Source organism: Prionailurus viverrinus, chromosome B4 (assembly GCF_022837055.1).
Source record: "Prionailurus viverrinus isolate Anna chromosome B4, UM_Priviv_1.0, whole genome shotgun sequence".
Classification (NCBI taxonomy): domain Eukaryota; kingdom Metazoa; phylum Chordata; class Mammalia; order Carnivora; family Felidae; genus Prionailurus; species Prionailurus viverrinus.
The window spans coordinates 73538628-73559137 of record NC_062567.1 but is presented as its reverse complement, the minus strand read 5'-3'; the positions used below and the strand labels follow the sequence as shown (position 1 = coordinate 73559137).

Below are 20510 nucleotides of genomic sequence, written 5' to 3'. Positions count from 1 at the left end.
CTGTCAGCAGAGAGTTTGACATAGGGCTTGAACTCATGAACCATGAGATCATGACCTGAGCCAAAGTCAGACGCTCAACCAACTGAGCCACCCAAGTGCCCCTAAATGGGAATACTTTTAAATAGCATGGAAGAATAATTTGCAGTATACGTACCTGTTCTTACATATGCGTTCATTCAGCAAGTGTTTATTAAGCGCCTACTGTGTGCCAGGCTTGGTTCTAGGTCCTGGGCATATAGCAATGTCCATTTTAAACATTTGTTTTTAAAAGCCATCTTGCAATAATGGTCACCTTCAGTAAGTAAAAGTGCAGATTGACCCTTGACCCCTGGTGCAAATGCAAACGTATTATCGTTAGTTATTGACTGGCTTTAATTTTTAAAAACTTCTCTTTGGGAAAAGAACATTTTCTAATTGCTTTTTCTTATTTTTAGCCATTAATATTTAGTTTGGTAGAAGAACATTTAATTACTTAAAGCAACAGGTCAACTTAATGTATATTAGCGATGGATAAAAAGCTAGATAGCCAAGCAGATAGATGACAAGGAGCCATTCTTCTAATCTAACTGATGATGTCACCGGAGAAAAGGTCAGTTGGAACCTGATGTCTGGCAGTTACAGGGAGCTGTGGCTAGGCAGGGAACTCAGGAACTGCCCTGGAGCCCTTAACCCCAAAGCAGCCAGTATCACGTGTCCAGGTCTGTGTACCAGAGACACAGGACATCTTTGCGACTGACGGGGTGATCCAAAATGGAGAAAAACAGGCCCCTACAGTTGGTGACCCCTGCGTCGGTCAAAGCCATCATCTCAAGGATTGAGGCTGCCCAGCTAACACGGGCTCAGGAGGTAACACCTGAGATAAGGGGGTCACCCTTCTATTGGGATCTGATGTGGAGACTGAGAACTGATCCCAGATTGGGACAAGATTCCAGCTCTGGGCCCTCAGGGTTCCTGGCATCTTCAACAGGCTGGATTTGCAGACAGATTAATTCAAAATTCCAACTCTTTGACTTGGCCTCTGCAGGGCCGGCTGGAATCGAACCAGCCCTCTGAGGCAGGGCTGGGCACAGGAAGGGAACAGCCCATAAGGAAGCCCTAGGATGGTCCTACCACTATGTGGTAGGTCTTAGCAGGGCAAGAGGAAGGGCCCAGAGTTCTTGATTGAGGTCTGTTCAGGGCAACCTGTCAGAATCCTTCAAGCTAAGCCCTAGAAGCTTATAGAGAAATAGCCAAAGGCTGAAATCACCCTGCCCATGAGCCTCTAGTACCTTTGATCCAAAAGGTTTCTTAGGGCCTCATTTTTCCAGTCTGTTGCCTCTGGATCCTTGTGAGATGTCCAGAAGTCCCTAGAAAATTTTGAAATTCTGAAGGAATTGTTTGCCCTGGATATTTAGTATTCTTTCCCTTCCTGACTTGGTCTTAATCATCAAAGTGACATTAATAAGAGCTAACACTTATTTTATGTGCTAGGCACTGTCTTAAGTGCTTTACAAATATTAGTTCATTTAATCTTTAGAAGAAACTCTGTGACATTGATATATAATGATCCCCACTTTAGAAGTAAGAACGCTAGAGCCCCAATAGGTGAACTGACTTGTCTGAGATCACACTACCAGAACCTGGTCTCTGGCTTTAGAGTTCACACCCCTAAACACTACAATCTGCTGCCTCCCGTATAGGATATTTCTTCCCAGCTCTCAGACATCTTGGACAACGTCAACTGTGTCATCAACAGCTTCCAGGAAGAATTAGGATATGATTTAAAAGAAAAGGCAAAACCTGACCAGATGGAGCAAAAGGGCAAGAACAGATTCATCTTACTGGAGAAAATTGCCTCCTTCTCTGAAGATGCTAATACTAAAGAGAAGCACTTGTATGAAATTCTCCGCTGGCTGGGTGACTGGGGTGAGTTTGCAGACTGGCTGCCTGAGGGCGGGCCGCTTCCCCACTGACTTGGTCCCACACTGGCTCTTGGCTCCTCCTTTCCCCACCCCAGGTCAACTCTCACTGGGAGGAAAAAGCAGGGCAGTTGGTGGGTTGCCAAGGGACCAAAAGACACACTCCAGTGAGATATTCCCTTGCTTCTGTCACGGCAATCATCTCCACTCACCAGAGGGGCAAACATGTAATAGTCCAAAACCTAGTAGATTGTGACATTAGCTGCATGTGTGATGAAGCCTGTCATAGGTCCATTCTGACATCTCATCTATCAGCAGGGTGGAAACTAAATTCAAATCCATGCTAGCTATATTTTTAAATTTTCCATACTTATTGAGATGTAATTGACAAATAACATTGTGTAACTTAAAAAAATTTTTTTTTCAACGTTTATTTTTTTTTATTTTTGGGATGGAGAGAGACAGAGCATGAACGGGGGAGGGGCAGAGAGAGAGGGAGACACAGAATCGGAAACAGGCTCCAGGCTCCGAGCCATCAGCCCAGAGCCCGACGCGGGGCTCGAACTCACGGACCGCGAGATCGTGACCTGGCTGAAGTCGGACGCTTAACCGACTGCGCCACCCAGGCGCCCCAACATTGTGTAACTTTAGAGTGTACAATGTGATGCTTTGATGCATGTATATGTTATGAAATGATTATCACAATAAGGTTAATTAACACATCTGTCACCTTACAAGTTACCCCCCCCCTCTTTTTTTTTCTGGTGAAGACATTTAAGATCTACTCTCTTAGCAAATTCCAAGTATACAATACAGTATTGTTAGTATAGACACCACATTGTGTATTAGATCCCCAGAACATTTTAATTTTATAACTGAAACTTTGTACCCTTTGGCCAATAGCTCCCCATTTCCCCTACCCCCCCCCCCCCAGCCCTTGGCAACCACTGTACTCTCTGTTTCTGTGAATTCAACTTTGTGTGTGTGTGTGTGTGTGTGTGTGTGTGTGTGTGTCTGTGTGTTCAGCTTTTTAGATTCCACATATAAGTGAGATCATACAGTGTTTGTTTTTCTGCATCTGACTTATTCCACTTGGCATAATACCCTCAAGGTATATCCCCTTGGTCACAAATGGCAGGATTTCCTTCTTTATTATGATTTACTAATATTTCATTGTATATACCACATTTTCTTTAACCATTCCTCCACTGACTGACACTTAGCGTGTTTCCATATCTTGGCTTTTGTGAATGATGCTTCAATGAACATGGCCATGTAGATATCTCTTGGAGACCGTGATTCCATTCCCTTTGGATATATACCCAGAAGTGGGATTGCTGTATCATATCACAATTTTATTTTTAATTTTTAGAAGAACCTTCATACTGTTTTCCAAAATGGTTGTACCAATTTATATTCCCACCAGAAGTGCACAGGGGTCCCCTTTACTCCGTGTTCTCATCAACACTTTTTATCTCTTGTCTTTTTCATAATAGCCATCCTATCAGGAATAAGGTAATATCTCATTGTGGTTTTAATTTGTATTTCCCTGACAATTAGTGATGTTGATCTCCATTACCTGTTGGCTATTTGTATGTCTTCTTTAAAAAACAGATCCTTTGTCTTTTTTTTTTTTTTTGCACATACGTATTTAATCACAGTGTTGAAAGGAATTGTAAATATAATCTGGCTTAACATCCTTAATATTACAAGTGAGAAAATTAAAAATAACAAAATAAGTACTTCCAAATTGGTGTCATTTTAAATTCATCATCTCTAATGTTAGTGTGCCCTCAAAATATCTCAGGATATTTGTTCTAGTATTTGTCTGGTGCTGTCGGCCCCTGCCTCCTGCTCTCACTCTCTTCAGTGCCACTGACCGTTGTCACATTGACTGAACTTCCTTTCCAACTTCAGGAACACCACACCCTTGTGGTTAAAATTACTGGCTGTGGAGGAGAGTTGTCTGTCTCCACCATTTAGTAGATGCGTAAACTCAGGCAAATCATTTAATTATTCTGGGCTGTCCTTTCCTCATCACTGGGGAGTTGGTCCTGCCCCAGCCAGGCCCACACTGACAGGTGTTTGGAAAAGTGCAGCGACCATGGACACATTTATCAGCACAGTGGGGGACACACATTTGCCTGCTTTCCTAAACTCCAGGGCGATGCTGAGATTTGCACCTATACATAGGTTTCTCCCCAAGTCGATAGGCTGTCTGATAACTGATTCTGTGCCGTGTACATTTAAACCAGTTCAAAATGTGTCATAGCTAGCACAGTAAATTTGATCAAAGGGATGTGGATATGACTCTTGCACAGTTACAACTAGCTACAAAGTAGCTACAATTAGACAGTTAAATTGCTGTCACTTGTCATGGGACCACTTTCTGGAAGCTGTGTACTTGCATCAAGAAGGAAAAGATCTCTGAGACCAGGCCAGCTTCCTTTTGTCTTTATCACATCTTGTGTGGCCTTTGCCCATTTTTAAAAAATTTTTTTTAACGTTTATTTATTTTTGAGACAGAGAGAGACAGAGCATGAACGGGGGAGGGACAGAGAGAGAGGGAGACACAGAATCGGAAGCAGGCTCCAGGCTCTGAGCCATCAGCCCAGAGCCCGACACGGGGCTCGAGCTCACGGACCACGAAATCGTGACCTGAGCTGAAGTCGGACACTTAACCGACTGAGCCACCCAGGCGCCCCTGCCCATTTTTTAAACTGGATTATTTGTTTTGTTTTGTTTCATTTGCTATTGAGTTGTATGAACTTCTTATTTTGGATATTAACCCTTTATCAGGTATACAGTTTGCAAATATTTTCTCCCATTCTGTAGATTGCCTTTTCATTTTATTGACCCTTTCTTTTACTGTGCAGAAACTATTTAGTTTGATATAGTCCCACTGGTTCATGTTTGCTTCTGTTACCTTTGCTTTTAGTGTCATACCCAAAAAATCATTGCCAAGACCAATGTCAAGAGGCTTTTTCCCTATGTCTTCTCCTAGGAGTTTTATGGTTTCAGGTCTTACATTTAAGTCTTTAATCCATTTTGAGTTAATTTTTGTGAGTGGTGTGAGATAGGGGTCCTATTTCATTCTTTTGCACGTGTATGTCCAGGTTGACCAACATCACTGTGAAGAGCCATCCTTTACCCACTGTGTATTCTTGGCTCCCTTGTCAAATACTAATTGTCCATATATGCATAGGTTTATTTCTGGGTTCTCAATTCTGCTCCATTTGTCTACGTATCTGTTTTTATGCCGATATCATATTGTTTTGATTATTATAGCTATGTAATATAGTTTGAAATTGGGTAGTATGATGCCTCCAGCTTTGTCTTTGTCTCAAGATTGCTCTGGCTATTTGGGGCCTTTTGTGGTTCTATATGGATTTTAGGATTTTTTTTCTATTTTTTTTTTTTTTCTGTGAAAAATGCCATTGGGATTTTGATAGAGATTTCATTGAATCTGTACATGGCTCTAAATGGTAGTATGGACATTTTAAACAATATTGATTCTTCCAATCCATGAAGATGGAATATCTTTCCATTTATATGTGTCTTCAGTTTCTTCCATCAATGTCTTATAGCTTACAGTGTAGAGATCCTTCCCTGGTTAAATTTATTGCTAAGTATATTATTGTTTTTGATGCTGTTGTAAATGGGACTGTTTTCTTTCTTTTTCAGATAGTTTATCATTAGGTTATAGAAATGCAACTGATTTTTGTATGTTCATTTTGTATCCTGCAACTTTACTGAATTTGTTTATTAGCTCTAACAGTTTTTTGATGGACCACGCCGGGTGTTTTATAGAAGAATCCATGGGTGATATTCATAGTACTTAATGACCCTTACTGCATGGGCCAAACAGCCCTGATGCCAGCCGTAAACAACTGGTATAGCCATTTGAGTGTGGACCAACTATACCCAGTCGTGGACCAGGTGCTGCCCCTGTTAACATCACTGTTGCACCATCGTGAGACCTTAGGCTGCTATGGGGTTGGGTGGACGCCGCAGTGTTGGAGTGAGATGGTATAGGGATGTGCCCTACCCCCTTCACCCTGCCCTGCCTCCAAGGAGCTCATAGTTCTATGATCCTTCAGCCGCCCCCAAGAACTAAGTAGGCTTTTCACTCCAGTTAATTCATTTAATTGTCCAGATACTGAACTAGGCAATGGGGATAGAGCAATAACAAGGCAGACACATCCCTAGCCTTATAGTTAAACAACAATACTGTTTAATGTCTATTGTACGTTTTCGACACAGCAGGCTTCACGTTAATCATTTCACATGCATTATCTCATTTAATCCCCACCCAACCCTTTTACAGGCATGGATGCTGAGGCTCAGAGAAGTAAGTGATTTACCCAACATCATACAGTTATTAAGAGGTGAAACTAATCCAACCTCAAAGCTTCCTGCTGGAACCCCTGTGCTATAGGACAACTTGGGGCTCCCTAGAGGACAGATTGCACTCAGTCTGCATCTCCCACTCCCTCTCTAGGTGACAGTCTGACCTATGAGCTCAGGAACAGGAAGTGTAAGGAGGAAGAGGAAGCCCTGGATGAATGGATTGAGGTGATGGAGAAGGTATTACCTCTCTCTCTCATTGCCACCAAAGGAGGCATCGAATCTCTCACTTCCCTTTGTTCCACTCTCATTGAAGGACAAAAGCAAAGGACACAAAGTAGGTTCCAGGAACACCTGAGAGGGGGGGTTGAATGGGGTGGATGCCATCTCAGGAAAAGAGGTCACTTGCCAGCACCTGTGGGGTCTTTCTGACTTTCCTCCATAACAAAAGCCTTATCTGAGATGGAGAGGCAATAGCGAGGGGTTGGGGTGTTTAACCCAAGCTGAGCACTGAGCAGTTCTAAGCAATCCCTTGGGGCTAGAGGGAGGGGTAATGGGGAGACAGGTCCCTGTTGGTACTCTCTGGAGCTGTAGCCTCATGCAGGTCCTGAAAATCAAGGCTAGTAGGCCAAAAAGGCTGGAATTTGTAGCTACAGCCCAAAGAACATCTTTTCCTTACTCCAAATCCAGCTGGAGAGCCTAGAAGTCTGGCGAGACAGCCAGATGCCCTTCCAGGATCTTCTTAATTGTGGCTGCTCCAGGAATGGTCAGTCAACAACATAGTTCAACCTTGAAATTTTACTCCTGTCAACACTAGAAGGAACCTGAGATTATCTAACTCCTCCTACGCTTTGTAGATGAGAACATTAAATCTCAGAGAAGAGAAAGGACTACAAAACAAAACAAAACAAAACAAAACAAAACAAAACAAAGCAAAAATCTGTGGCAAAACCAGACCCCATGCTTAGGTTTTCTGGCTTTTTAATCTTACTCAAGAATATGGGCTTCACAGTCAGATGGACCTGAGGTTGAATCCCATGTGCCAATTTCTGACTGTGTGACTTTGGACAAGTTACTTGATCTTTCTGAACCTCACTTTCCTCATATACAAAATGAGGAGCACCCGCCCACTTGCAGGGTTCCACTGGGTGTAAGTCATCTGGCACCATGCTTAGAACATGCTCAGAGCTTAATGAACAATATGTCACTTTGGTGTTTCACCATTGACTCTCATGGCCAGACTCCTTATCAGTCAAGGAAGATTGATAGTTGGGGGAGGGATGAAGCAGGGAAAGGTGGATAAGGAGATAATCTCTCCTACAATCCTTACCATGTTATATCTTGAAGTATAGTAATTTGTATATATTTCATAGCTAGATTATAAACTCCTGGATGGCAAAGACTGTGTCTTATTAGTTTCTTTTTAGGGATTAGTTATTGAGCACTTACTAGATACCTGGGACTCTGCTTGCCGCTAAACTTGCATAATCTAGTGAAATCTTACAATTAGATGCTTTGGTTGGTTATCCCCATTTTTTAGAAACAGAGGCACTAAGAAGTTAGGAAACTTGCCTAAAGCAAGTGGTAAGGATGGGATTCAAGTCTAAGTTATCTGATTCCAGAATTCAAGCTCTGAACCATATGACCTCTCTGACAATATTAGCTAAATGCTAGTTTGACTTCAATGCCATTTAATTTCCATATCCCTTTAGTTCCTCACGCAAAGGTAGCCAGTGTTTTTTCTGTTAGTGATGTTCACTGAATGGGCAGATGAATGGATGGTCCAAGATAATCACTCCAGCAGCTCTACGTATGGTAGATCAAGGGGATACAACTGTAATCGTGATCCAGCCCTGAGGAGCTGAAGTCTATGAACGGGTTTGAACATAGTGCACAGTTGGTGTTTATGTGCATTTTTCTGGGGAGAAGGTCCCCTGCTTTCATCAAACTACCAAAGGAGTTCATGACCTCCAAAATGGGAAATGACATTAGTCATTTAAAAACCCAACGTATGAACAGTTGCAGAACCATGTGATAAATTCTCTACACAGTCTAATGGTAACAGGAAAGGGAAACAAAACTTCTCAGGTGACCTGGAGTGTAAGTGCCAGGTAGGTTTCCAGAGTTTGGATAGTTGGCAATAGATAGCCAAACATGGATATTGAGTCTGGGAAGTAGCATGACTGGAAAGGTGACTTTACTCCAGGGAAATACATGAGATCAGAAGTACACTGAATTAGGGGCACCTGGGTGGCTCAGTCGGTCAAGTGTCCGACTTCGGCTCAGGTCATGATCTCGCAGTCCGTGAGTTCGAGCCCTACGTCGGGCTCTGTGCTGACAGCTCGGAGCCTGGAGTTTGCTTCAGATTCTGTGTCTCCCTCTCTCTGTCTCTCCCTTGCTTGCTCTTGCACTCTATTTCTCTCTCTCTCTCTCTCAAAAATAAACAATAATTTTTTTTAATATTAAAAAAAAAGAGGTACACTGAATTGAACTGAACTGAATTGAATAGTTTCAGGCCCATGGGCCCTGCAGGTGCTATGGAGCTGGCTCACCCTGACAGGTAAGCTCTGAGCAAGCTCTGAGCCTGGCAGAGATCTCTCCTGACAACATCTCCCCTGGCCTCACCTGTTGCCTCAGCTCCTTATTCTTGCCAAAGGCGTAAGAGAGTTGGATGGGAATTTGGCCAGGCAGGGTGTGCAGAATCAGTATAATTGTTGGGGCTCACAGGAGCTTGTTGCCTTTGTTCTGTCTCTCCTAGTATCCAAACACACCTTCTGGCAGGGCTGGTGGGAACAGAGACCCCCAAAATCTGCACCCTACCCTCAGCCACTGAGCCCAGAACAGATGCTCCAGGACAGTCATGCTACCTGCACGAAGGTCTCTGAGGTGAAGTCCATGCTGCAGGAGCTCCTGGACTCCACCATGTTCAACCAGGGGGAGGTCAGAGCCATCAGGTACATGTCTGGCATGGTAGAGAACCTCAACAAGGCCTTGACCCTCCAGCACAAAGAGAACAGAAGCCTGGAGACCAAATACAGGAACCTGAAAATAGAGATGACCAAAGAACTTAGCACCCAGAGGCTATACTTCCAGAATTCCCTCCAAGTTCTCCAGAGCAAGAGGGATGCCCTGCTAAAGCAAGTGGAAATTCTAGGGGGGAAATACCATGACCTTCTCCTAATAAAGCATGCCTTAGAGTTCCAGCTAGAGAAGGCTCAGTCTGCTAGAGATCAAGAAGAAGAACCAACCAAGATCTTGGTTGACTCCCTGGGGCCCCCTGAGAAAGAGACCCTCCCAGAGAAAGAAACAGTCATGAAGGAAACTCAGCAGGAACCCAAGAAGGAGCAGTGGTTTTCACCACTCTCCCCAGGTCCCATGGCCACAGCCTGGGACAGCAGTGCCAGGCCTTCAACATCTCAGCCACTCTCCACCATGACCATGTATTCGAGGATTGCAGATGTGTACAGCACCAAGGACACCGAACATCTTCAGCCCATGATGCTGTCCTCGGTGGATCACAGGTCTCCTAAGATATGGGAAAGACTGGTGGCAGAAAGCCCAGGCCACTTCTTTCACCAAGTGAAAGACCAAAAGGATGTCCAGGAAGCATCCCAGGAGAAGGAAGGACTCCAAATTAAGCCCCACTTGAGGATGCAGCTGTCCCCAGAGAGCTCCAGGAAGGTGGCCTTGGAGAGCAAGGTGGAGCACTGGGAAGAAGAGCTCCGCTGGGAGAGGCAGAGGCAGCAGTGGCTGGAGGAGGAGGAGATGTGGCTGCAGCGTCAGAAGAAGTGGGCCCTGCTGGAGCAGGAACACCAGGAGAAGCTGCAACAGTGGAAGGTGGAGGAGGCGGCGAGGGAGCAGTGGCAGAGGCTGGGCCAGCAAGAAAAGGAGCAAGGGGGCCCATGGAGGGAGCCAGAGCCTCCAGGGGAGGGCACAGACAGGGTCCTCTTCATGACCACCAGGCAGTGGAGGGACTTGGAGAAGGCATCGCTGGCACCTCCCTCAAGCCGGGCCCAGTCTGCTCACCAAGGCAGGAAGCACTTTCCCAGGTCCCCTAATACCCAGCAGCCTGCCCCCAGAAACCAGAGGAACACGAGTTCAGCCAAGTCTACCCAGAAACCGTGGACCTGCCAGGTTCCCACGAAGCCCAAGAAATCGGCTTCCTTTCCTGTCACGGGGACATCCATCCAAAAGGTGTCCCGGCCTCCTTTGCGTATCTCCTCAGTAACTCTCAAGGGGAAAGTATACCACATGGATGTGGAGGCACAGAGGAAGAATCTGCAGCTCCTGAGCGAGGAGGCTGACCTGGGGCTGCCCCACTATCTACGCACCAAGGCGCTGGATCTCACCACCACCACCATGGAGCTGAACGTGCTTCGGCTGCAGTGTCTGTGCCATAAGTACATCCGCTACAGACACTTCCAGAGCCTCCGGTAGGTACTCCCTGACACCCACGCCAACTGCAGTGTGTGGGCAGAGACAAAACCCAAAGGGAGAGGAGGAGCACGCAGCAAATGGGAATGGAGAGTCACCCCAGACCTGGATAAGGTCCCCTGAGGGAGGGGGCTGGCAAAGGATGTCTGACCTTGGGCCTGGGGTGACCCTGGAGGTGTGGGAGGTCGGGCATTTACACATACACATTGCTCTTTCCCTGGTGGGTTTTTCCTCTGAGGCCACTTCCTTATTTCTTCCTCTCTTCCTATTGCACTGTCCCTAATGCACCTGATATGTTCCCCTGCTGGCCTTATTCTCTCTTTCTGTTTCCAGCCTGGCCCCAAGGCTCCTCACCTGCCACCACCTCCCACCTCTCTGCTCCCTGCTTTTGTGACTCTCAGCAACCTCTGTTTCCCTCCTTGCTGTCAGGAATTACAAACGCAGAGTCAACGTTGGTTACGAGACTTGGGGAGCAGGCCCTTTCACCCACTAACTCCCTTACCCGATTTCCCAGACAAGAAGTGACCAACCACATACAAGTTATACAAGAAACTGAGACTACCTGCAAGACCCAGAACCTCTACATCTACCTGGAAAACATTGACTGCCTGCAGAATCTCTGGCTGCAGGCCTGGACAGACAAGCAGAAGGACCTGGAGGAGAAGCGCCGAGAGTGCCTGAGCAGCATGGTGACCATGTTCCCCAAGGTGGGCCTCCCTCATTGGGGGTCAGCACAGCTGGAAGGGATGTGAGCTGGTGGGGTGTAACTGGGGGCAGCTAGCGGACAGGAAATAAGAGGGCAGGTTAGAGACTCTGAGCCAGGAAGAGGCAAAGGCTGGAGGCTCAAGCATAAGGAAGGGCAGCTTTCTGATTTTTTATATGGGGAGAGTGGGAGAGAGAGGGGCCCTCAAACAGAACTGTAGAAGAAAGACTCTTCTGGAGAGAGAAGGCAGCTGGATCCTGTAGTCCCAACTTTATGCTCAAGTTCTCCTTCCCCCACGGGACCCTCTGCCCTGTTCCTGTGTGTTCTGGTTCCTCTACTGACTTAGTCACAGCTGTCCTTTTTACCCACATGCTGGGATCTCACTTTGCCTCTCTCTGTGGATGGTTCCTTTGCTTTCTAGATGCCAGGTCTCCTCTGATCACTTTCTGACCAAGGTTCCTGCCAGGTAAAATCAGTGAAACCCTGGTTGTCTGAAAACATCTTTACGTAGTACCTTCACTCTTTTTTTCTTTTATGTTTATTTTTTTATTTTTGAGAGCGAGAGAGGGGGAGAGAACACGTGCACATGAGTGGGAGAGGGGTCAGAGAGAAAGGGAGACACAGAATCTGAAGCAGGCTCCAGGCTCTGGGCTGTCAGCACAGAGCCTCGAACCCATGAACCACGAGATCATGACCTGAGCTGAAGTCAGATGCTTAACCAACTGAGCCACCTAGGTGCCCCTAGTACCTTCTTAATTGACAGTTGGCCTGGATATGGAAGTCTAGGTTAGAATGCATTTTCCCTCTCATTTTTGACAGCACTTCTCATTGACTTCAGGGTTTTGGTGTTGCTGTTGACAGTACAAAGTCACTCTGAGGCCTGATCTGTGGGTCTGCGCTGTTTTTACTCTCTGAGGGCTAGATTCAGTTTCCCCTGCTAGCAGGGTCAGAGAAGTAGCAAGTGCTGACATGGTCCACAGAGGACTAGCTGACCTCCCAGGGAATTAGAAAATCATAGCATTGGCTCAGAACCCATGGGGAATCCCCCCCAAGTCTGGGGGAAGCCGTGTGCTGAGGGACTTAGTGTAAGTGCCTGTGTCAGGCAGTTGGAGAAGCCTTGGTCATGGGGCCATCTCCCAACTCAGTTTCCTATCACTTTGTACTAGTCCCAATCATCTCCTGTAGGTATCTTCACTTGTTAAGTTGTAGGTGTCTTGACTTGTTAACAACGGACTATATGACAATTCTTTGGGTGGCTAGAAGGATCTCCCCAGCTCCTTACCCAGTGCCAGGGCAGAGGCTGGATACAAAAATACCCAGAGCATTCTAGGCACAACTTGGCCTCATGTTGTGAATCCTGAGTGCTCTCTCGAGTTCCAGCTGCTCTGGCTTCCTTTAGTTTTTTTCTTGCTGTTTTGCTCATTGTCCAGATTCTCCACAACAAAGGAGAAAACAGGAACTAACCTAGAAAATAATAATTCAAGGAATTTTTAGGGAATTTGATACTTGGGGGTTCTAGGGCTCTCTGATTGGAGGCATTCCCTGGGCCTTACCTTCTCTTCTTAGCCCTGAGTCAGGCTATGCCTCCTTCTGCTCTAGAGAGGGGATAAATTCCTGTCTCCTTGATGCCTCTCTGCTGGTGTCCCTAGCTCCAGCTGGAGTGGAATGTTCGTCTGCACATCCCTGTGGTCACCTCCACAAAGCCGAGGAAAAACAAGCCACCCACATCCTCTCTCCGGCACACGCACTCATGTGGCCCCTCCTGCAGGCAGCCTCCTAGGCACTTTCCATGCAAGCACTGGGAATGTGAGCCCCTGTGCATGGCTCGGTAGGTGCAGGGAAGCGGGTAGGCAGCCAGCTGGATGGGTGGGGAGATGGAGCAAGCTGGGGTGGCCAGACTGGGGAGACTGGGAGCTTGGTGAAGGCACAGGCAGGCAGAGTTCACCTCGTGAGTTGTAAGATGCCTGCCTTCTCAGCTGCCTTGCTCAGTTCTAGCCATTGGCCCAGATGGGTGGGCTCAGGAGCCAGCCTGATCCAGATAGGTTTCACATTGCAACTGAAAGACTCTGAGGACCCACATCTGAGAGCCTACAACCATTTCTGCCCTGAACATTGTTGGTCCAGCACCTGCCATTAGCCTGTCCAAATAAATAAGCCTGATCCTTCCCACCGTGTGACCCCACCACCCAGGCTCAGAAAGAGATACCATGAGCCTCTGGGCAGTCAAGAAGACCCACATCCTCACCTAGTATGGCCCAGTGCAGAGCAGCCCCGAGGCATGTGCCTAGAAGAACAGAGGCTATCCCAGCACCCCTTCAGCAGCTCCTCAGCCAAAGGAGCCCCAGGGAGGTGAGGTTTAGAGTTAAGGGGAAGAGAGGTGACAGGATGGTGATAACAACTATTTGAGAGGGAAAGAAAACAAGTCCTGACGTTTTGGGCCTTATGGCTTTGGAGAGCTTGTTGTTTCTCAGTCTCCCTCTGTGTGTCTAACCCTTTATCTCTTTCTACGCTTTCAACCTTCACACCCCAGACAACAGGATAACCAGATAGAAGCCATCTGGAAGACTGATGTGGCCTCCTCCAGTCACCCAATAGAAAAGAAGACTCCCCCCGGCCTGCCCTGGGACCAGCTAGGGGGGTGCCCAGACATTCCCCGGCTATTGACCTTGGATGTGCATTCCTCCTACCACAAAAGCTTGAGGTCCCTCAAGGCCCGGTAAGGTACAAGGTTGGATAGTTAATCTGGATTTGGAGAAACCTTCCCACCAAGGTCAGGGGTCAGAGTACACACTGACTCTGTCCAACCACCCAAGAGATCTCTTTCCAGACATTCATAACAACCTCATTTATTGTACCACATCAGACAGAGAGATGCTTACCTGCCTCATTGGCCATCAGCTTGGGTCCCCATGCCACCATTCTAGTTTTCTCAGAGGACTTTATGTAGTGTCTCAGAAGATCGCTACACAAGTTTTTTGAGCTGCATGTGAGTTTGTTGTTTTTTGAGCTGCATGTGAGTTGCTCAGGATGTGAATCTTGTCCTAGGCCTGAAGGTTGTTCTCAAGGAGAGCCAGGTAGAGGAATGGAGAGATGAAGGAGATCAAGAATCACGTGATGAACCTGAGACTCAGGCCTGGGCCTGTCTTTGGCATTCTCATTTCTTTACTGCCTTGGAGAATAGTTCGCAGGAACAGCAGCTGAGAGGAAGAGGCAGGACTCAGTAGGCCAACAAGAGGCTATTCCAGTTAGGAAGGTTCTGTTGAAGACTTAAGGCTCTTTCAAGGAGTGTTTTTAGATTTTTGCAGCAATCCCTGCTGCCTCTTATGGCCCTGGCCCTGCCCCAATTAAAGATCTCTGACAGGGAGAGGGTACTGATGGCTGCCAGTCTAGATCTAACCAGAATTAAGGCTGTAAGATGCTGGTGCTGCCCCGTCCTCCAGACAGGGACTTAGGTGAGACAGGGTGGCATGGTAGCATCAAAGAAGTCTGGTCCTTGGCTCTACTTCTGCTCTGAAGTGGGTCTGAGAGTCCCAGCTGGTACATAGATACCTGGTTTTCAGTTCCTGGAGAATTGCTAAGAGGTGTGTGTGCATCTGTGTGTGTGTATGTGTGTGTGGTGTTGAGCTGGATAAAGCAAACAAAATTGATTGAGAGCAACCAAAACAACACTGTGGCAGAACTCAGTAACCAGAGGTCAACTGGGGCCCCGCCCCACTAAGATTTGGCTAAACTTGCCCAAGTTCCCCTATAGTAGATCTCTCGTCCCTGAGCTCCTCCTCTCTCTGCATCCCAGCTAGTGCCTGGGCTTTGCTTGGCATCTGTTTGAATCTGAGGCCCCAACCCTTTTGTTCTTCCCCACACATAATATGGGTACATAAATATCGAGAATATGCACTCCACTCAACCCCAAGCCTTTCATGATATTAGTATCTTTTTGAAAATTTAAGAGGATGTTGGGGAAAGGGATTCAGAATGAAAAGCACCAAACAACAGCGTCTTTCTTCCCCTCTCTCTCTGGCGTAACATGCAAAACTCAAAAACTCCTTCCTGTCTCATGCAGAGCTGTTCCACCCACACCCAGGCCTCCACTGGGATCTCAGCTTCAGGCTTAAGCACTTATCAAAATATTGTTCCCAACAAAGACAGCTTCCCCTTTCCAGGGGAATTTAGGTGAATACAATTTTCTTCCCCCCCGCCCCGCCCCCCGCTTTTTTTTTTTTTAACTCCATACAAGTTCATTCAGTTTATCATACTATCAGGTGTAGAGACAAAGCCCTGCTTCATCTGCCTTCTTGATCCGCATCCCAGGTTGGCACTGCCTACCTGCGTGTCAGGCTGGTCCTGGATGGTTCAGTGTGGGAGCTCGCCGTGTTGTCTTGGGACCCCGTTATCATAACATGGGAATCTGCCACTCTCTGATGAAAGTTCTCTGCCGCTGTCCAGGCTCCTGCTGCCTCAGGGATGGTGGCCATCCTGCTCTCTTTGTGAGTGCTCCGTGCATGTGGCCTCTGGAGACACACTCTGTTTCCACTCCCAGAGTGTACCTTCTCTTTGACTGCCTGCCCCTGCCTCATCACAGATGCTCACATCCACCTGCTGTGTGGTCTCTGGTCACTCACTTCTTTGTGATCCTGTCAGCCTCACCAGCTCCCCTGGCCCAGGTCCCACCACCATCTGGTTTCCTAACTAGGACCAACTACATGCTGCCTGCCTGGAATGGACAGCCTGTCTCATCTACAGGCCACTGGGTGGCCTCTCAGAATATGGGGAAGGGCTATTCATCTTCTCTCTATGGTTTGGGACACTAGAAAGGCCATGTCCCTCAAAAGCCAGCAGACCCCCTTCTGCAAGAGCTTTCTCTGCTTTGTCTTACAAGCATCTCCTCTGGGCTCTGACAGGTAAGACAGCTATGTGCCTGCATATACCAAACACTGTCTGCAGTTGGAGAAGGATCTTAATCCTGACTCTAACTGCCCTGCCCTCTGTTGCTCATGGCCTATTTCTGCACAGCTAACATACACGGTGGTTCACATGCATGGCCAAGATGCAGTGAGCACAGACTCACACAGATCTCCCAACATGCTGCAGACAGAGGAGAGGGCTTATTAAAACTTGGTTTCTGGGAAGGAGATTAGACGGGAGTGGAGAGGAAGGAACATGGAGAGGAAGGGGCAGGGAAGAATGAAGGGAGGGAAGAGGAAATTTTCTGTGATATGAGACAAGAGGCAGGTCACAAGAAGAGAAGCAGAGCCCCTGGGATGTGGCAGGAAGGTTATGTTAAGCAGTTCCGCATCCAGGTCAAGTCCGGACGCAGCTCTGGACTGTCTCCCAGAGCTGACTAGGGAAGCTCTTGGGTGGGCCAGGTGGGCACACACATCCTGGGGCCTTGTCTCAGCTGCTCTCCAACCCATAACTGAATTAACTCTTTCAGTGTCTTGGCGACCAAAAGAAACGAATCCCGGGAAGCCCCAGATGAGTCAGCTAAGCTTGCTTGTAAAAAGTCAAATGAGTCTTTCCCTGGAACCATAAAGCCAGAAGGATCAAGACAGTCTCAGTCCCCACTCCATCCATTAGTCAGTGATTCTCAAACTTCAGGGTGACTGAAAATCACATGGGAACTTGTTTCAAATGCAGGTTCCCAGCTGGTGTTTTTAAACAAACATCCTGGGTATTGCTAAATAGTCCTAGAACTTTGAGAAACACCACTTCCCTCCTTCAGTCCCCAAACTGTACATTTTTAATAAAATAGAGGTGTGTTTCTTTTTAAAACTTTTTGTGTTGTTGCTGAAACCCACACTGAACTCAGTTTTGGAACCGGATCTATGACCATCTGGCCCCTGACCTGGACGCCAATCAGGGAGGATTCCCCAAGTGTCACCTCTGCCCTTTGGGAGCCAGCAAGCCAGGGCGGCCACGATTAGTGCCCGGCACGCAGTAGGCACCAGTAATTTTTCAATTCATCAGAGACATAGACAAATAAGTAACTGATGTGCTGATGATTAGCAGGAAGGCTCAGAAGATAAGACCAAAAGGAAGTATCAAGTACCAGTCAGAGCCAGGTGTCACTGGGTAGGAGGCAAAGGCAGATATGTCTCTGAGGAGTGAGGACAAGTGTGGAAGAAATGAAGACACAGAGGTTCCACCTCTAGATGGTGTGGTCTAAGGAGGCCATCTCTGGCAACTCTTCAATTCAAGCAGTTACAACACTGCTTTCGTGAATTGATTCAGCTCATGAGCACCGCTGTCCACCCTACTCCCCTCTAGCACACAGCCATCTGCCTCATCTACCACTTGGCCTTCAGCCTCCCACTTTCCTCCACTGGCCCAGACACACCTGGCCTGAGGACATTGTCTAGGAAGTGACCCTGTCCTCAGAGAACCCGCAACCCAGTGATTCTGTTTATCAGGATTGGTGCCCATGCGTGCTTCCCTCCAAGGTGAAGACTCGGAAAAAAGAGGAAGATGTGGGATGTGAAAAGCTGGCCTTTAGATGATGTGAGAGTAGAAATGGCTGCTGAGCCACGGCTTAACATAGGGCAAGGATGCCTGGTTGGGGAGGAAGGGGAGAGGCATTCCTGCTGCAGGTCTTAACACAGGACAACTGTGACAGCCAAGAGCCTCTCCTGGCCTTTCAGGTCTCGAGCTTATTCTTTCTTTGGAGGCCTCACCCAAATTGTATCCTACATAATAAAATGCCCTAACACTAAATACAACACTTTAAATAATTTGAAAGGATTTATGTAACTCTACCTTGGAAATAACTGGCCATGAGGGTTTTTTTTAATCTTTTATTTTATTATTTTTGAGAGAGAGAGAGAGACAGAATGAGAGCAGGGGAGGAACAGAGACAGAGGGAGACACAGAATCTGAAGCAGGCTTCAGGCTCCAAGCTGTCAGCACAGAGCCCGATGAGGGGCTCGAATCCATGAACCATGAGATCATGACCTGAGCTGAAGTTGGATACTTAACCAACTGAGCCACCCAGGCGCCCCTTTTTCTTAAATTTTTTTTTAATCTTTTGAGTTTTTTTTTTTAAACACGTCTTTGACTATGACTTCTCAACGATCATCATGCATATGAGGTGCCTGGGTGGCTCAGTCAGTTAAGTGTCCGACTCTTGATTTCAGCTCAGGTCATGATCTCATGGTTTGTGAAATCGAGCGCTGTGTTGGGCGGAATGCTGACAGAGCAGGGCCTGCTTGGGATTTTCTCTCTCTCCAAGTAAATAAATAAACATTTATAAAACATCATCATGCATAGAGATGAAATCTAACAAATTTTGTAAATGTAATGAAAATATTTTAATATTAAGTTTGACAGTGTAATGAAACTGACAATGTTACATTTTGTAAACAACTACATATTAATTTTTTTACATTTTTGTATTTTGATGGCAATGATATCTTAAAGGTTTTGTACATTTTCATAGGCTCTTGGCATTGTGTTTAAGGGGCCTAGTGGCTATACCTGCTCTAGTGATGAAGGACTTTGACTTTCCGGACATCCTCTAGCAAGCTCTCTCGCAAGCAAGCAAAGTGTCTGACTGATTCTTCTGCTTTGTCAATGGTGTCATCCCCTTGAGGACAAAGAGGGCGTGGATTGTCCCAATCTGTGAAGCCAAGAGATTTGGACACCAAGGAGATATGTTTCTATCTATGTCTCTTTATTATGATATATGATATCACAAACCATGAAATCATGACCTGAGCTGAAATCAAGAGTTAGACACTTAACTGACTGAGACACTTAACTGACACGCCCTATGCATGATGATTGTTGAGAAGTCATAGTCAAAGACACGTTAAAAAAAACTCATGGCCAGTTATTTTCAAGGCAGAGTTATATAAATCCTTTCAAATTATTTAAAGCACTATATATGGTGGCTTTCCAGGGATGAGGTTTTTGATATTACATGAGTCTCATTTTTTTTTTCAGAGCAAAGTTGATGTACTTAGTCAAATAAGATATTGCCTCCACCCCCAAAAAATCTCCAGGAACCCAAGGCATGGGAAGGAATACTTCTTGGCATATATCTTCGAGTCAGATTTAGGGGTTGGCCATAGCTCTGCTTGCATGGCCATGGCCTTGGGGACCTCAAAGACGATGAACCAACACTAATGTGGAGAAGGGGACATGAGGAAAGGGTTTACTTTAAGCCTTAAGTGTGACCTTCAAGGAGGTGTGGGTAAAGTGGAAAGGACAAAAACCTTTTGAAGACAACCCAGCCAAAGAGCTAGGGAGGGAAAAGCCATGCAGGGTCTTGTCTTCCATGTACAGGGGAGGCCAACTTGGTAAGCCAGAAAAAGGATGAGCATGACTGACTCCATGATTGGAGGAGTCATCTTCAAAAAAAATTAAAAATAAATACAGTAGAGCATGGCCAACATGTAACTATCAATGAGGACTTTGAAATAGCTATATTTACCATAAAGAAACTAGTCTAGCGGAAAAGGTGGACAATATGTGTAACAGTTGGGGAATTTGAGTAAAGAGTAGGAAATTGTAAAAATGAATGGAAAAATGGAAATGCTAGAAGTGAAAATCTTAATATCAGAGATGAGGAATTCCTTCAACAGGTTTATCAATAAACTGGACAAAAGCAGAGGAAAAAAAAAAAAAACAAACCTGTGAACTTGGAGCTAGCTCAGTAAAAATGAACCAAACTGTATCACAAAAGTAAAAGCAAACAAACAATTAAGCAAACCCAAAACTAAGCACCAAGACATATGGCACAATGACAAATGATCTAACACGTATGTAATGGAAGTCTCAGAAGAAGAGGGGAGACAGAATGGGACAGAAGAAATATTTGAAGAGATAATCACTCAGAATCTCCCAAATTCACGAAAGACAAAAACCACAGATCCAAGAAGCTCAGAGGACCCCAAACAAGATAAATGGGAAGAAAAACACACCTAAGCATAGTATAGTCCCAACTGTTGAAACCAAAGATAAAAGAACATCCTTAAAGTAGCCAGAAAGAAGAAAAAATTACATAAAGAAGCAAGAAGCAGTCTTCTTAGAAACTCAGCAGGGTGCCTGGGTAGCTCAGTCAGGTGTCTGACTCTTGGTTTTAGCTCAGGTCATGGTCTCGCAGTTCATGGGTTCAAGCCCTGAGTTGGGCTTTG

The 20510-nt window shown here is 46.2% G+C and overlaps 1 protein-coding gene across 4 annotated transcripts; it reads left to right on the top strand.

Moving 5' to 3' along the window:
* Positions 1 to 610: 610 nt before the first annotated feature.
* FAM186B (family with sequence similarity 186 member B) lies at positions 611 to 17145 on the top strand. 4 transcript variants are annotated; one of them, XM_047865290.1, is made up of 8 exons: positions 611 to 698; positions 1680 to 1905; positions 6400 to 6582; positions 9004 to 10678; positions 11194 to 11386; positions 13032 to 13210; positions 13913 to 14098; positions 16814 to 17145. In XM_047865290.1, exons 2-8 carry the CDS (start codon positions 1788 to 1790, stop codon positions 16980 to 16982), a joined length of 2703 nt encoding a protein of 900 aa, XP_047721246.1. In that variant the 5' UTR covers positions 611 to 698; positions 1680 to 1787; the 3' UTR covers positions 16983 to 17145. The 4 variants fall into 4 exon arrangements, with proteins under 4 accessions (XP_047721246.1, XP_047721244.1, XP_047721245.1 ...); XM_047865288.1 differs by having other exon boundaries at positions 617 to 846; XM_047865289.1 differs by having other exon boundaries at positions 617 to 846; positions 13913 to 14103; positions 16814 to 16897.
* The last annotated feature ends 3365 nt before the right edge of the window (positions 17146 to 20510 follow it).

Bases quoted from the DNA above. Each gene is read 5' to 3' on its own strand.
- FAM186B (XM_047865288.1), top strand. From the start codon at position 751: ATGGAGAAAAACAGGCCCCTACAGTTGGTGACCCCTGCGTCGGTCAAA. The intron at 13,211-13,912 runs GTAGGTGCAGGG...TTCACACCCCAG, and splicing joins GAGCCCCTGTGCATGGCTCG to ACAACAGGATAACCAGATAG. The intron at 14,099-16,813 runs GTAAGGTACAAG...TAACTCTTTCAG, and splicing joins TTGAGGTCCCTCAAGGCCCG to TGTCTTGGCGACCAAAAGAA.